The 18,216-nt window shown below is 37.6% G+C and overlaps 1 protein-coding gene across 4 annotated transcripts in view; it reads left to right on the forward strand.

Annotated features, from left to right (window-relative positions):
• The window catches only part of tjp2a (tight junction protein 2a (zona occludens 2)), a 39,784-nt gene that overhangs the window by 4,450 nt on the left and 17,118 nt on the right, over positions 1–18,216 (forward strand). For 2 of the 4 annotated variants that reach the window (XM_067433168.1, XM_067433169.1), the window contains exon 2: positions 6,824–6,953. The exons of 1 other annotated variant lie outside the window; for it this stretch is intronic. Coding sequence is in view for 1 of the 3 variants with exons in the window: in XM_067433167.1 (XP_067289268.1) it covers positions 13,449–13,508 (60 nt within the window). In the remaining 2 variants the exon portion in view is untranslated. Of the gene's footprint in view, positions 1–6,823; positions 6,954–13,368; positions 13,509–18,216 lie in introns of those variants that run through there. One more of the 4 variants, XM_067433167.1, reaches the window with a different exon arrangement.

Genomic DNA, 18,216 nt, shown 5'->3' on the forward strand with positions numbered 1-18,216 from the left:
ATAAAAAGCCATATGCTAATCGCTGAAGTAACCCTTTAAACTGCTGTAGTGTGTTGTAGTTGTATTATTGTGTTGCAGCTTTTATGGTGTGTAATGTGACTAATGGGAGCAGTTGTTCTACATATATGGGCATGTCTGTGAGTGAGGTTTCGACAGGTTTCTGCATGTACTGGTGACTTTAGTCATTCAGCCGTCATTTCTTTGTTGCTATTGTAAGATGCTTAGACTTAAGTTTTTTCTATAATGGATTGCTATAATGCTTTTTATTGGTTTACAAAAATATTTTTTTCAGGTAGCATTTACATGTGGCAACTTGTTTTATGATCAAACATAACTGAGAAAATAGGGAAAATGCATAATTAATTTTAATAATGGTTAATGAAATGAACACTACATTTATGTGTAAAATCACAAAAATATAACAAATATTTTACAAAAATAAAACCAGAAAATCCATGACAAGCATGTCTATTATGGAGATTATGGATAGATTATGGAGCCAACCCTTCTGATAAAACTGATCTACATCCATTTATTGATCAATAATACTCACTATAATTACCTTACAGATGATCTTTTTTATGCATAGGAAAGCTCAGGTCCTTTCAAAAATATAATTGAGAAGATGAAAACTTTGAATTAGGGCAACCTTATACTTGTTGTACCTTGCAAGTTAATGCATTTTCATTTCTTTAAATAAAAGCGGAATTTATTATCAATATTATTAAATATTTTTTTGGGATGTCACATCTTGGTCAAAACCGAGATCGTAAATTCAGTTTCATCTCAACAGAATTTTTAAGTTGGGACTTCTAATCATATTAAAAGTAGCAAAGCTGATTGCAATTTATTGGATGAAAGGTGCATTCGGCATAGACTAAAAGATTTTAGATTTAAGAGACCATATCATTACTGATTAAAATCGAGAAATTATTATTGTCAATCCAGAGCTACTGTCCACACAGCTGACATGTTTAACTGTTTAGCTATTTTCTGCACGAACCAGACGCTGAACAGTCAAAACATGCCATCGGAGAAGAGCAATTTAGCGTGTTTTGTTCACTGGTTTCAGCCCTCCAAAACCATTTCAGCTGAAAACAAAAAGAAAAACAATAACTCCCCAACCTATGCCAGAACAATAAATATTAGGTTGTTTTCTGCTAGTTTGCAAGCACACTGCTGTCAAAACGTGACATATCAAAACCTCACATGCCTCACATGTTCAAACAGAACGTATGTTTGTAACCAAACCTAAAAATAGACGGTTTCATTAGCAGGGCTTTAGGTGATTTGGATGAGTTGGACTCTGGATGGGATTTTAGAGCCCCTGCACTTTGGTAGTGCAATCTCCTTCTGCCGATAATCCAGTGTTCACGCCACTGGGCGATAATGCCATCGCATACTGGGTGGAGGTGTCCGCTTACTCCGTCCCTCCAACATGGTGAAAATCTTCTCTGGGGGGGGCTGTTCATGAATGGACAAATCTTGTACATACAGTAAGTGTGCGTGTATTGGTGATGGTGGTGGGTGATAATGGGTGGAGTGTAAGCCAGCAGTCCCGGAGGGATTACAGAGTAACGGGCCAGGGTGCATCCATGATCTGTCATGGCTTAGTACCACAATTATCCCCCCTCACAACGTTTTCATTAGACTAATGTTTGAGATCTCTAGAATTATGTAATAGTGACGCTCTGCCCGCCTGCCCAACGTGGTTGCCGTTTTTTCTCTCCCCCTTCTTATCCTACGAGGAGAACGAAATGGGCATCTATGAGATTCCACAGACCGAGAGAGACTCAGTAATGCAGATAGTGTGCGCAACAATGGGTCTGTTAGACAGAATGACTATTTACTGCTTTAAATGAGATGATGCTTCGCTTTCTCAGTGATGTAGTGATGTTATAGTTAGAAAACGAAGAGGTTAGATGTCGCTTAGAGCCTCTCTAGATCTAAGGAACGGAGGAGAACCAGAGAACTTTTAAAATGAAGTACAAGAAATTCATCACCATCATGCAAGCGGCCATCGGGGTCGCGCCTCTCAACAAGCGGGAGCTGTTACCACCTGGCCGGAGGTTGTGGAGACCCTCGGGGTGAGTTATGTAGAAAATACTAGGAAGGAAAATGTTTGGTGTTCATGGCATGTGTAGCTGGTAAATTGGTGTTAATGCTATTGTTTTTGAGTTTATATTGTGGCTCATTCTGTACCGTCAAAGCTGCTCTCTGTGCTCAAATGTCTCTGTATAGTATTTGCGTTAGTAAATAGTAAAGTATTTTACTGAATTATGGGTGGTGCTTACTGAACCAAACTATTAAACTTAACACAGCTCGCCTCGCACCATTTATGCTACAGATATGAGTGATGCCTCAAATCGTATAACTGGTCGAGGAGAGGTGTGCTGTTTCTTATGACTGAATTCAATGCCATAGTTCAATACATCATTATACATGAAGATTATAATTAGTGGCAATTTTCCAGAATGAGTCAGATACTGATACTTTTATATTTAGTACTTTTCGATACAGTTTACCGGTACCTGTATTTTCATTGCATTTTTAATTTTTAAGAAATATTGGGCAGAGAAATCAAAATAATATAAATCAAATTAGTTGGCTAACAAATAGATTTCTTAAAGTCCCAGTGGACCGGAAGTAGAAATTGAGTTTTCTTAAGTGTTGTGGCATATTTCCAAGTGAAACGGAATATTGAATAGAGGGCAGGGTTTTACTTAAAGGATTACTTCTTCAACGATTTAGCAAGTTGCTTCATATCGGTAAAAACCCGGGAGTATATTCGAATGATTGTGCTCCCCCAAACTCCCCCCACACCCACCCCCTCATATCCCCCTGAGATGAGAGATTTATGTATTTTTATTTCTGGAGAAGGAGTATTTAGAAGGAGTATTTAGCCAGTAGAAGGAGCTATTTCCGCATGTTTTCAAATCGTCCATGGGTAGTGGGATCGCACTCACAGCACTCGGCTCGGGCAGCTGCAGGCATTCATGTAAGTGGAGCTTTTCAAAAGAATTCCTATGAAAGTTAAGCTTTCAAAAGCATGAACTGAAGCACAAATGCAGGAGTCAGATTACATTCATCACATGAGGTAATCGTGGCCGCGGCATACATTCACAGCACGTGTTCAGTCTGCCGCGATTTACCTCGTGATGAATGTAATCTGACTCCTGCGTTTGTGCTGACCCTCGCTCGGCTCACTCACATTATATTGAACAGACACATTCAGTTTTTCATTGTAGTGTCTGTTCTCTAACTGAACTGATTTTATGAAAATGAACGCGGTGGGCAAGTAATCCAGTAACGTTAGCGGTGGCTTTGGGAGTGGTCTCGTAGGGCAGTGAAGCAAGTGCATTCTGGGAGTTGTCGTCTTTCATCCACATGAGACAAAAAAATGTCTGTCTTTTCTCAGTCTAGAAGGCACCAAATTCAAAAATAATTTCACATTTCTGCTATATTAATGACCCAGTTTAAATACAAAGCTTAATGCTAATTCACTGAAGTAACAACTACCTGTATAGGTGCGTTTCCACAGCAGGACATTTCCTCAGGAACTAGGAACTTTGGGGTGGTACTTGTGTGTTTTGATCGCAGGAACCTGGTTCTAAATAAAGTTCCAGGCCAGGTAATGATTTCCCCCTCAAAACGGCCTTGCTTGCGAAGTAGTACTTTTTCAAAGTTCAGGAACTTTAGGGGGTGGGATTTGAGTGCTGAACATGCTGCTTGGTTGAGCTCACACAGCACTTTATTTAAACCTAAAAGTCTGTTTCGGTGCATGCTAGAGCTGCAACTAACGATTATTTTTTCTGTCGACTAATCTAACGATTATTTTTTCGATTAGTCGACTAATCTAACGACTTATTTTTTTACCCTTTGAAATTTTTCAAAATTCTGTGGCACCCCCTCACATAAGTTACGCTAGAGGTGTAACAGTACAGACTGCTCACAGTTCGCTTTGTATCACAGTTTTAGGTTCACGTTTCAGTACAGTTCGGTATTGGCTATGTTCAGGGGAAAAAGGACTACTGTCAAATGAAAATAAAGAAAATAAGAACAGATAACTTAAATAGAAGCAGCAGCACAAATAAATACTATTGAGCAAAGATGAGAATAAAATAAACAATGCTTTTTAGGTAGGTCCAACATTAGTCTTTAGGTAGAGAAATGGAATGAAGTAATCAAAAGTAAAATAACCACACATTTAACCGTTTAAAATTTAAAAAATAATACTTATTAAACTTACAAAAGCAGTCAGGAGCAGTGAGTGATGTCTTTATCTTTTGTTTTACATTAAACAGACAGCAGTGAAGGCTACTGCCCCTTTAAGACCCACAGATAGTCGTCGTATTTTCTGTATAAAGTTCACTTAAGGCATAGAGAAGGCTATGACATTTTGACATACTTTTTGTGAGTTTGTCCGTTTAAGCACAGGATTTGAAAGATAACTCAATATTTGCGCGCTTTGGGACGAGTGCACAGAGACAGATCTTCTCATTCGAGTCTCCTGGCTACACGGGGGTGATGACTGTGAAAATGACTGCTCATATTCGGACGTACGGCAGCACTCGCATGCGTTTTTATAAAGTTTACAAAGAGAGACCGTTTTGCCCACGTTTTTCTTTTATTATCGCTGTTGTTGTAGTGCATACCTGAGGAGTCAGCACGTGTATCCATCTACAGAAACATACATACAGCATTATTTTCAAGTTACAACCCATATTAAAGATGCGTCATCAGATGCGAGATGAACCGAAGTTTAAGTGCGTCCCCGCAACTTTTGCTCGGGATCCCGGTTGGGAAACACTGGTCTGTATTGATTGACACCGCGCTGGTTTGTTTAGAAATATATGAGCGCCGTGACCGCGCGCTGCCTTGTTTTACGGTCGAATGCAACGCGTGTGTGTGTGAGTGAGTGAGTAAGAGACGCGCAAAAAGGCGGAGAGAGAACTTAAGGAAATTCGCTAAACGAATATGCGTGGGTCTATTAAAAAGCGTAAAAAGGAATGAATGACGAATGTGGCGGCCGTTATTGATTATGTGGCAGTCCGCCACAAATTGTGTGGGAAACACTGTTTGGCCTCTGTTTAAAGTATTCCCATACTTTTGATATTCGCGGTCTTGGTTTTTGTGATAGAACCAGGAGCAGAAGCCAACATTACGCGAGATGAACGTCTGACACGACGCGTCGACGCATTTCACGAACGTCGACGTATTTCCGTAGTCGACGTCATCGATGACGTCGACGCGTCGTTGCAGCACTAGTGCATGCAGTAAGAGTCGTTTGCTATTCAAATCAACAATGGAGTTTAAAAAATACGGCCGATGGACAGACGACGAGGTTAAGGCTTTTTTTAACTTTATTTGTGGAGGACGAAATCCAGTGGGAACTGGAAAGACTCGTGCGCAGTGCTACGTCACCGGACTAATCTTCATGATACTTTAAACCATGATGGAAACGCAGACAGCAGCAGGTCTGAAGGAAAAAGTTTCCTGGGTCAAATTGTTCCTGGTAATTTTAGTGGAAACAGGGCTTATGTTTCACAAGCATACTTGCCTATTGGGTATTTACATTTTTTTTGTGAATTTGTCCGTTTTAGAGTAACAAGACATGAAAGAGAGCTCAATTTAAAAGGCTATTCACACACTGTCTGAGAGGCAGCTTTCTGAGATGTGCTTCGGATGTTTAGGCATAGAAAATGTCGTGATTACTGTACTGCCTTCCTGTAATAATGCAGGGAACCACTCGCTATACATAAATCATGTACCAGTTCATGTTTTTCCTCACACATACGATTTAGTTTTGATTGAAATGACGCATGCATGCCAAATGAACGTTGAGCATGCATGCGTCATGCGAGGAGTCAGAAGTTCCTCTTGCTCCTCCTCAATATGCTCCTCCTATTACTTTCTTTGCTACTGCCATATCCGACCAAACTATCTTTCGAGTGACATCTGAGAAGGGATGCGGACTTGAGAAGCTCAATGAATCCAACCTGAGTTTTCACTTATTTGCTAACGCACAGCAGCAATAGCTGTAAATATAACATTCTATTAATTCAATACATTTACTTCATAGACATCTTTCTCTGATATATCCATTCTGCTCTCTGTTTGTTCTATTGTCTGTTTCTTTGTCACAAGCACTTTAATGTACACACTGTATTGTATTGGTTATTGGTATTAGAGCATTTTAATGAGTGCGAGTACACAAGTGCCTTACTTATACCAGTACTGGTCGGTGCACCAGTCACATTACATTAGTCACATTATGAAATAAATCTTTTCTCCAAAACACATTGGCCATAATTATTGGCACACCTAGATTTGTTTCATGAGTGAAACATCTCTGAAGTATATTCCTATTAATATAAATAATAATAAAAATATAATAGCACAACAGGGTGACTACGAACATTACATTTTCTAGCTATGACTTTTTTTCACAGTAGTATAAATATGTGGAAATTGTATCTTGTCAGGCTAAGCTAAAGCACAACAAAACATACTGCATGGTCAGCTATAATTGCAGGGTTAGACGTTTTATTTACATGCACACTAACATTTAGTAAACATGTTTGAGCTATTAACAGATCAACCAGATCAAATTACCTGGGCGTATACTGTCATACTGACTTACTCTGCTTACTCTGCATTATTGTGGTTATGTGACTAGGCTGTGTGAGAAATAGTGGTTCTTTCTCAATTTACGCCTAAAAGCTGCCTAGATTTAGCTAATTTCACAATCACATTTTTTGTTGTTGTTGATATATTCACAGTGTGTTATTAGTGTTATTAACATTAAACTGTCTTGTTACAGTGACCAGTCGAACCAAATAGAGTTATTCCGATCAAGCCGCTCCAACAGGAAAAGGATTTCCTTGTCCTACGAAGCTCATTATTTGTGTCTGCGACGCCTCTCTGCTCCAAGCTACCCAGCCCTTTTACAGGTATTTCACTCTACAAAAGTTCATTATGAAAACAAACAATGCAATTAGGCTGTCACTGTAATTTTGATAACTGAGTAATCTGTCAAATATTTTTAATTTATCGAGTAATCTGATTTTATTTTTGTGGTAATAAAAATAGACCCAAGTGAAGTGATTATGATTGTGCCCCTGTGACGTCAAATTGGCACATCTCGGATCCAAACAAAGCATTTTACATTGATTATTGTTATTGTCGTTGATTATATAAATGCTTTTTTTATTGATGACGAGGACGTTTTAAGTTATGAAACTAATAGGATGTATTAATGATAGAGAGACCTCTTATATGCCAAAGGTTAAAAAGTTAAAAAAAAATTTTTTAATGTCATGACCTCTTTAATAACATGAGATTTTTGCAAGATGACAGAAAAAAACTAAGTGACGCTTAGCATCAGAATACTTTATAACCTGTAAGGTGTTGAAAATGTAATGTGATGCGTAGGCCTGTCACGAAAACAAATTTTGCTGGATGATAAATTGGCCAAGAAATGATTGCGATTAACGATAATATTGTCGTTCTGAGACCATTTTCATCTAAAATAAAGATAATGGCATAATATTGCAGGTACATTTAACACTGAAAACGAAAAACATTTTACATATCTATAATAAATTAACAAGACAACCAATAAAATGGATGAAAACTGCAACAGATAAGGTGCATATTAGGGGTGGCACGGTTCATAAAACCCACGGTTCGGTTCTGTGCGGTCGATTCTGCGCATGCACGGGCAAAACCGCTGTAGTGAACTGCGCATGCACGGGCAAAACCGCTGTAGTGAACTGCGCATGCACGGGCAAAACCGCTGTAGTGAACTGCGCATGCACGGGCAAAACCGCTGTAGTGAACTGCGCATGCACGGGCAAAACCGCTGTAGTGAACTGCGCATGCACGGACAAAACCGCTGTAGTGAACTGCGCATGCACGGGCAAAACCGCTGTAGTGAACTGCGCATGCACGGGCAAAACCGCTGTAGTTAAACTGCGCATGCACGGACAAAACCGCTGTAGTTAAACTGCGCATGCACGGACAAAACCGCTGTAGTGAACTGCGCATGCACGGGCAAAACCGCTGTAGTGAACTGCGCATGCACGGGCAAAACCGCTGTAGTGAACTGCGCATGCACGGGCAAAACCGCTGTAGTGAACTGCGCATGCACGGGCAAAACCGCTGTAGTGAACTGCGCATGCACGGGCAAAACCGCTGTAGTTAAACTGCGCATGCACGGACAAAACCGCTGTAGTTAAACTGCGCATGCACGGACAAAACCGCTGTAGTTAAACTGCGCATGCACGGGCAAAACCGCTGTAGTTAAACTGCGCATGCACGGGCAAAACCGCTGTAGTTAAACTGCGCATGCACGGGCAAAACCGCTGTAGTTAAACTGCGCATGCACGGGCAAAACCGCTGTAGTTAAACTGCGCATGCACGGGCAAAACCGCTGTAGTTAAACTGCGCATGCACGGGCAAAACCGCTGTAGTTAAACTGCGCATGCACGGGCAAAACCGCTGTAGTTAAACTGCGCATGCACGGGCAAAACCGCTGTAGTTAAACTGCGCATGCACGGGCAAAACCGCTGTAGTGAACTGCGCATGCACGGGCAAAACCGTGGCTGGGGTGAAACTGCGGCTCTGCAGACAGATATTATTCTATAGAAAAGACTATCTTAACTTTGGTTTCATGCAAATTTGAAGACTTTATCTTAACCATGTTAACATATTTTAAATTCATAAAGGAAGTTTAGATTGAAAAGTTCACCTACCAAATACACCAAACACAAATCCACCATTAAAGCTAGGGTAGGCTCATAAACACTTTTTGTTATACTGGTTGAAACGCTCTTCACATCCTGATAGCAATCTAGGGGTGTCCCCGACTAAGGATCTTTCTATAGTCGACTGATAGTCGAATCATCTTTAGCCCCGTTTCCACCAAAATTACCCGGAACAATTTGTACCAGGAACTTTTTGTTTCCACCGCGATCTAAAGTTCCGTGAAGATTAGGCAAATTAGTCCAGTGATGTAGGACTGCGCGCGACTGCTCCTCCAAGTCAGTGACAGACACTAATCATTTTTGCGCGACCGCAAAAATGAACAAAAAATGAAATTTTTTGTACCGATTGAAAGATTTACTGGACTTTTTACATGAGACGTTATCTAAACCGATCTGGTGTTTACATGTGATGACTTACAATTGCAAACATTTTGTGACATGCAGTTTGCTGTCCTCTCCACCAGCTGGAATGTGTTTAATGTAGCCATAGCAACTCTTAACGGCCACCAGGACCAATACAGTATTATATAAGCTATTTATTTGTTGTAAAGTGTAATAATCTTCTCAGAAAAAAAAAAAATCTTCTGTCAGGCGCAGTTTAAAGTAAAAACTGCCTGTGGCAATATACGCTGTAATTGTCATTATTCCAACATTATCTTCATAACTTACGAAATAAAAAGTTTACCCCTCAGAAAAATGAACTTTCCTCTCTTGTCAACATTAGCGTGGCGCGCGCTGTCACGTCATGTAAGGACGCACACTTAAGAGTAATCGGTCAGGTCGTTTACATGGTGAAAAATTGACTGTAAAAAAATGAATAACGAGCATGGAAGAGATTCAAGCTGTGCTGCTTTTGCTGGTTATGTATAGATTTACTAAAGAGGAAATTAACAACAACAGAAAAGAGCACTAATATGCAGATTCAGCAGCATGCATCATATTCAGAAAGCTTGTAAAGCTAGATTTAAAATTACAATGTATATTATTATCAGCTATTGCGGACATTTGAACGTGAGATGGCTGAGATGAACGCGCGCCATCAGACAGAGAGCAAGACTGATATTTACTGAACGTAGACCGTTCCGCAGAAGACTTTTAAAAATGTCAGTTGAAATAAAATGCTAAACCAATCAGCATGTTCAGTGTCCAAGTCCCGCCCTCGAAAGTTCCTGAAATTTGAAAAAGTACTACCTCGCGAGTAAAAACGTTTTCTCATAACATTTTAAAGCTGCGATTGAAATACAATCGAAATACATATCACACAAATATATAAAAGAACATTTTGATAAATAAACCTAAAAAAAACTGTCTAGAGAGAAAAAGAACACATTGAGTGTGTTTAAATGCACGTTCTAAAGCCGATTATACCTAAGGGGACAAATTTTAAAGATGTGTGTCAGCGCAGTGCTGAGCTTTGCGTTAAAATATTGACCACCCCCATATTGCCAAAATGGTATGATCCTCGTTTCATAACACCTGTGAAGATTCAACTGTGAGATCCGTGGTCGAATCCAGCTCCGAATATCGATGCATCGAATCTTTGACCTTATAGGTCACCCCTAGACCGACCAATAATAAAATTGGTCTAAATATTAAAACAAATATAAGATTAACACTAAGAGTCTCTGTTATGTGTTTTGAAGGAGGTGTGGCTTAAGAGGCACTCTAAAGGGAGGGTGGGATATCATGCTTTCAAAGCTAGCTTGCTAATGCTAGCCTCTCTGAAATTGTCTACCCTACCTTTTACGTTTTGTAAGACTAAAGAACTTGTACAACATTAGATTTAAATTCTGTAAGGTTTTAAAAGAAATTAGTTAAAATGATAGGATTTTATCATTGTTGTTATTATATAGGGCATTTCAGAATGTTTGTAAACAATCGGCACCAAGATACTTCCGGGTGGCAGAACGCGAACGGCTTCTATTGACAAACTAAAGAGATCCAGCTGGCTACTGTAAACGGTTACATAGTTAAGAACATTGTTGTTGATTAAAGTTGAAACTATGACGAAAACGTGTTGTGTTTGGGGTTGCGCCGTCAGATATACAGCAAAAGGTGTAGGATTGTATCGATTTCCTTCAGAAAAAAGTAAATATATCCAGCAAAACCTGTGGGTGAAGTAAACCCCTTTTGTACCCCTTTTACTTCTGCCTGAAGTAAAAGTAGGAAGAGACTGAACTTCTAGTGTCATGTAGGCTTCTGATCAATTGTCAATGGAAGAAATAAGAAAAGCAAAACAAAGTTGTAGGCTGATGGATGATTGATGTGTGTACCACATTGGCTTCATCATCACCGCGTTTAGTGAATGCCTAACGTTAGCGGAGTAGCACTAGTCTACAGCACGCTATCCTTTTGACCATCAGAAGCTCACGTCTGTGCCATATCCGACCCCGACCCAGTAACAGAAAACGATCATAGCCTTTTTTAGTTAGATAACAGGGAAATAGACCATCTACGATAGCCTAACATATTGTAAGTCAAACAGCAACAGTCACTAAAATAACTACTCAATGTAGGCTGAGGCTCATTTAAAAATTATGGTATTAGACTAGCGCTACATCTACTGAAGCAAGGTTAGGCATTTCATGTATTGCTATCTCCTGAATTAATTAATCAGTCCCTCAATAATCATGTTAACTATGTCTGAATCCCAAGCAATTTACTAGCGTTGCCATAGGAACGATTCGGCTTTTGCCACCCGGAAGAACGTTTATTGCTGTTGTGACGTCATGGTGAATTGTCGACGTATACTTTATGTATTTATTTTTTTATTACTTTTTATCTTATTGTATTTTTTTTAGGGTTTTTTTATTATTCAAAATATGAAATTTGTTTTTGTCTTCACATTCACACACTATATATATATATATTTTTCCTAATATAAGAAGTTGTGCTTAATTTTTCAGAGGAAGTTTAAAATTGGGAAGTAATTTGACCTTTTATAATTTGTTATGCTAAGATTAAGCATATCCACCCTGTGACATTAAATATGTAGAAATAATGTTGTCCCAATATTATTGACTTTTGAATGCAAACGATAGGAGCCCATAACCTTGTGAAATGTAAATTTACAATTATTAAATATATACATTTTGATTTCATGGGGTCTTTTATATACGTGTGTGTGTGTGTGTGTGTGTGTGTGTGTGTGTGTGTGTGTGTGTGTGTGTGTGTGTGTGTGTGTGTGTGTGTGTGTGTGTGTGTGTGTGTGTGTGTGTGTGTGTGTGTGTGTGTGTGTGTGTGTGTGTGTGTGTGTGTGTGTGTGTGTGTGTGTGTGTCTGTGTGTGTCTGTGTGTGTGTGTGATTACCATATTCAAAAAATGTAGGGCGGGACTTGATTTTGTCCATAGGGAATTGATTGGATGGTTGTGGTTTGCTATTGGTGGATCTCATGTGAGTGACAGGTTATTGCTCCGCCCTCTCGCCAGTAAACACATTGAGAAGAGGTGAGGTGCATGAGGGAAGGCAAGTTATTTTAATTAAATATTTTGTATGGTCATACAGCACTTTTTTTGTACAGTTTGGTCACTGGTCACTGAAGATGTTATTAACACAACAGTCACAGCCTTTGATGGCGATTGTGTATAAGTATGTTAAAAGCTACATTTTTACACTGAACAGTTACTGAATGAATTTAAACCGTTGTTTGGAGCCTTTTATATTTGCTGTTGATAGCCATATATCATTGCCATAGCGAATATAAACCTCAGGTTCTCCCACTGCCAGTCCAGTTATTTTTTACATGCTGTGCTTCTGTGTTTATTTATACCATGCATTGAATAATATTTTACATAAAGCGTTAATAAATTACTTCAGGAAAGTATTTTTTTCTAAATACGTTGTATATACAAAAATACTCTATTCGTTTTTATGGTTCCGTGTCTAGCTCCCATTTTAGAGACTTGAAAAATCAGAGAAACAAACACCTTTTGTACACATATTTGCAGTTAATATAGAAGGGAACAACGATGATCAAATGACGCTATAATCTTTACTGTCACGTGAACGCCGTCCGTAAATTAGGCTAAATTACTGGTCGATTCGGGCAAAATTAAAATCGGAGAAATGCTTTTGTAATGAAAACCATACCCTACACCTCCATGTAAAACTAATCGTCCGAGCAGGGCGTTACGAAGTTTGGAATTCCAAACGTTTAAGCCATTCGGTTAGATTCTAATCTCAAAGCAAATATGAGACTGTCAGTAGGGAAAGACTTAACTTTGGAATATTAATTACGTACGTTACGTGGCTGGACGCTCCAAGGTTGCTGAGCAACGCCTCCACGACCTAATTGATATTCATGAGCAAAGCCTCAGTCGATATGCAAATCAATAGATAAGGGATTTTGGGACCGTCTATTGTACCTCGTAGTGCACGCTGTAAAAAAAAATGCAGCATTTCTCGTTGTTTAATTCCTCAAAATATGTTTAACTACCTACACCTATCTTACAAGATAAAGCCATTATAATATGAAGAAATAGGGAATAATCTCATATTCACTAGAGGTTCAAATACACTGGCCTTTATTTTATATACCCCCCCCCCCTCCGTGATTTATTGGTACGTTCGGGATTTACAGTACAATAGTTTGAATGTTTTAAGCGCCTGTGTTGTCGCTATTCAGAGGTTTCATTTACAGCCCATGCTATTTTAAACTCTTAGTAAACAGAGTTTAGAGAGATGCCCGTTGTTGTGGATCGACGGCTCTTTCGGAGTAGAAATGTTCTGGACTATTATCATGTGAGTAGCCTACTGTTAAAACTGGCTCAGTTCGTTCATTTTAATTTTACTGGGCGTACGTTATACATTGAACTCTTTTCGCTGAGCTGCACAGTTTGTGTTACTATAACCACCTAGCCTGCTTCCTCCTTCAGTAATACATATAGCGATGGTCATAATGTATCTATATCTAAACCTCCTTTCAGTATAACACGATATATCACCAGTTTGTGTTGTGTACCAGTGCTTATTAAAGTGTTTGAATCAGAATTATGACGGCACAAGCGACACGGATAATTTTTTTTAAAAGGCAAATTATTTGTTTATCGTCAATTAATATATAAAGTACTAACCTACCAGCGTTTTTAATAAATTAGTCCTTGCCTTGATTAATGTCCTTTTTTTGTATAAGCAGCTTTAGGGAGCCTAAGCTTCACATGTAAGCACAGAAAAGCTGATGCTTGTTTTGCTGTGTTTTATGAATTATTTAATATTGAGTGTGCTCAATCTTATATAATTCATTATTTTATTTAATATTTAAAAAATATATATTAATGAAGAAAAAAAAATGTCACCAGCAGAGGGCCCATCACACCAGTTTTACAATAGCATCATAATCTGTCACAATCTGCAACACTTCACAATATTATGGAATTATAGGCTAGTTGTTAATTCTTTGGTTAATATGTATCTAAGATTTTAGTAATTTTCTTGTTTATTAGTCTTTTAATTTTTCCTTGCTTTTTACACCAAACTGAAAAGAAAATCAACCAAAAAAGCTTCTCCTTCCAAATTTACACTTGCTCCTTCTTCTTCTCTTTCTTCTCCTTTTTTTTAATTCTCCTTCTTGCTTGCACATTGATTGACTTGGATTGCTCTTTATGTAACACTCATCATATGTCTCTTATGCATCATCTTAAATGAGACTTTCTATATTTCACTAGAAACTTGGACTGGAAGTTGTCGTTCAGTGATTTCAGCCTTTTTGAAGGAACGCAGACCACTAAAGCTGCTTATCTATAATGCAGAGGGAATTCTGTCTGCTGCTGCTGTCTGCACACATTGTGCCTGTTCTGTCTAACAGCATATACGCTTCAGTGTGTTTTGCATGTTGCGTGTTGGCTCACAACGAATGGTGTAATGATTTGAACTATATTGCTTTAAATTTTAATCTACAAATGTCTATAAAAAGTATACACTTTATTAGATTATATAGGCCTATTTAGAGGTTTTGGCTTCTGTCTTTTGTCCTTATGTCTTGTTGGGATTTTTTCAATCCTTGTTGCACAGTAACATCCTGCTGGTGTGATTCTGTCAGCACCACTTTACTCTGTAGAGGTGATTTTTCCCAGTGTGTAAAATGCAGTGTTTTGTTTTTGACAGACAGTGCGTAGTAACTTGGTTGTGTTCCTATACATTTTTGACTTTCACATGCCTTGAGGACAAATCTAGCTGTGAATATCTTCAAAGGTTGCCTTGTGGCTCTTCCTCTTTCTTTCTTTCTTTCTTTCTTTCTTTCTTTCTTTCTTTCTTTCTTTCTTTCTTTCTTTCTTTCTTTCTTTCTTTCTTTCTTTCTTTCTTTCTTTCTTTCTTTCTTTCTTTCTTTCTTTCTTTCTTTCTTTCTTTCTTTCTTTCTTTCATATATATATATATATATATATATATATATATATATTCTTTCTGTCAAATAAATGCTGTTATATTAAACATTGTTCATTTGAAGAATTCTGAAAAAAATGCATCACAACTTTTTTTCAACATTGATAATAATAAGAAACATTTTTGACCATCAAATCAGCATATTAAAATGATTTCCGAAGGATCATGTAGAAATGATGCTCAAAATTTACCTTTTGTGCATAAACTAAAAACTTTATTTAAAACTTTATACTTTAAAAACGGTTAAAGTTTATTTTGTTGGTCCACTTTAGACATTCTACTAACTATAAGTAATGCACCTACTTGTAAACTAATGGTGCGTTCAAGTCCTCCGGGTATGTTCGTATTTACGAGGTGAGAAATCTTGTTTATGACATCATGTGCGTTTAAGTCTCTTTGATCGGCGCAAGATGGCAGTGCACCTATTTTTAATGAATTTCATGAAAATACAGTCAGCAAGGCTTGTCAACTCTGCTTAGAACAAAGAATGCGCATCATGTGAGTTTAATTCTTTAAACTTTTTAATTAATCTATGAACCCACTGTAAACCGTATCATTACATATTAGACTAATTGTTAAATTACAATGGTAGCTTACTTTGTTGAAAAAAGCCTGACAGTGTCACAGCTAAATACCTGTTGTATTTAACTACAGACGTTGCATCCATTGATTCCGCCACGTTTCTCACTGACACCCCCTCAACTCGTATAGATCGGGGCTTAAAGAAAATCCCGAACTTTCCACTTGTATTTGCAACTTTGTGGTGACGTTCATGTGCATTCAACTCATTAATAGATCTTTACGACATGACTTGAATGCACCAATGCTCCCATTAGAGTATTAGTAGACTGTTAGGTTAGGGTTTGGGTTAGCTGACGCAGTTTCAAAATTACTTCTAGTCAGTTGGGGACCTTCAAAATAAAGTTTTAACAAAAAAATTTTAGATTGTAATATAAATTTACAATATTACAGTTTTCCTGTTTTGAATCAAGTAAATGGAACCTTGGTGAGCATAAGAAACTTTTTTTTTTTCAAAAACCAAGTCCTACCGAACTCATATTAGTAGGGCTGTGCGATATTGAAGAAAAATGTGATATATGCAATACCTTGTTAAATAATGCAATATTTGATATGCAATACGATATTGCAATTAGTGTGTAAAATCTATTTAAATTACATTCAATTATCTCTAGTGATACCATTTATATGTTTCACATTCTTTCTGAGAAAAGAAAGTATCGCTACAACTTCTTAAAGTGACCAACATTGTTTTAGCAAAAAAATTATGTCACAAATTTGACGATATAATTTTAACATCGATGTAAACAAACAAAAAAATATAATGCAGACAAGAAACTGAACTGAAGGGATCACACACTTTCTGAGAGGCAGCTTATGTGCACATTTCGGTGTGTGTCAGACAGCGCGAGGTTGCAAGAAGTTGTTTTTCGCAAGTCATTGTGTTTAATATCTCTTTTTAATGTCAAGCAAGTCACATAAGTAACAGTTGTGTGCCCAGTCTATTCTCTGCTATGTGTCTCAGCTTTGACCTAAAACGTACACTTTCACAATGTTGAAGTAGCCTATTAAAATCCTTCAGATATTGCGTGCCATTGCGATATGCATATTGCGATATATACATTTGCAATATTTTGATGATTTCTATATATTGCCCTAGCCCTACATACTAGTCAGGGTTTTTCCTGGGTCAGAAATGGTCTTCGGTGGTGGCTGACCAGACATGGTCATCCACACACATGCATATATGCGCACACGTGCACACACACACCAACAGTAAAAATACCTACCAGTGTGATCTGTGAGCCCAATACTGACAATAAATGTAAAATAAATGCAATTTTTTTCATTTTGCTGAATTAAATGCTGACCTCATCTAATTTTGATATCTCATTATGATGTCTTGATTTTTGTTTCTTTAGTTCCTCTTTTTACAAAGTTTGCATGGTTTACCAATTAATTATTTTGCCAACAATTATTAAAAAGCAGCATTAAAAATGTAATAACAAATAGTCTAATTCTCTACCATATACAATTTAATAAAACGATTGGCTATCAACAACTTGCGTTGTTTTGGTAATTTACTACACATTATCAATATAAATGCTCAAAATAAATACATGAAAATACTGTGGATTATTAAAACTAATTCTTACTAACCCCTCTTGTTTAATGGGTTAAGCACACTTAATTCTCATTTCAGAGGTGTTGAGTAAATTATTATTACACACTGATTCGTGAGTTCAGTGTTGGACAGATCAGTTCATTCAAATGAATCGGTCCAAATGAGTCATTAGTTCGCGAATCGGACAAAAGCGGACGTGTTATATGTGAACCCAGACGGTTAAAACAACGCTAAAGATTTGTCAACACAGAAATCATTACATAAGGATATTTTTCCGTTTATTTGAAAGTATGGTTTATGTCAGCTGCGTGTGCAAAACGCCTGTCAAAAGAAGTGCTTTTTTTGAACACAATTCAAATCCAGCAGTATGCTGAAAAAAAGATCAGCAAAACTATGACTGATAACACGCATATATACACAAATTAACATAAATGTAAGCTGGATACTTGTTGGTTGTTTTTCCTTACATATCTGGTTCAATTCATCCATTTCATAGATGTATTGAATTTAATTTTTAGTTTTGTGAGAATTTATACATGTACAATTAAATGTATCTAATAACTATTTTCAAGCAAAAGGCTTTAGATAAGAAGGTCTTAAAGATCAATAGAAAATTATTTTAAGTTTTCTCCAAACTTCTTAGCTGGTACTCTTTCAAGGCAGTTTATAGTGAATATGAGATATAGGTCTTGTCCAGTTTATATTTGAAAGATATTATTCGAGAGTTGCTGATCTCATTAATGCCCTTCAAAAGAGCGAATTATGTCCTTTACCAGGGTACCTTAGTCAGTCTGTAGTTGTGGTGTTGGACCGAGACCTCAGGGACCTGCTACTGTATAACGCAACAATACCAGCTTAGTTACAGTGAAAATCAATTCTTTGACATCATTCTTCAGTAATCTGTGTGGTTAGCACAGAAAAAAAAGA

The sequence above is a fragment of the Pseudorasbora parva genome, chromosome 23, assembly GCF_024679245.1.
Source record: "Pseudorasbora parva isolate DD20220531a chromosome 23, ASM2467924v1, whole genome shotgun sequence".
In the NCBI taxonomy this organism is placed as follows: Eukaryota; Metazoa; Chordata; class Actinopteri; order Cypriniformes; family Gobionidae; genus Pseudorasbora; species Pseudorasbora parva.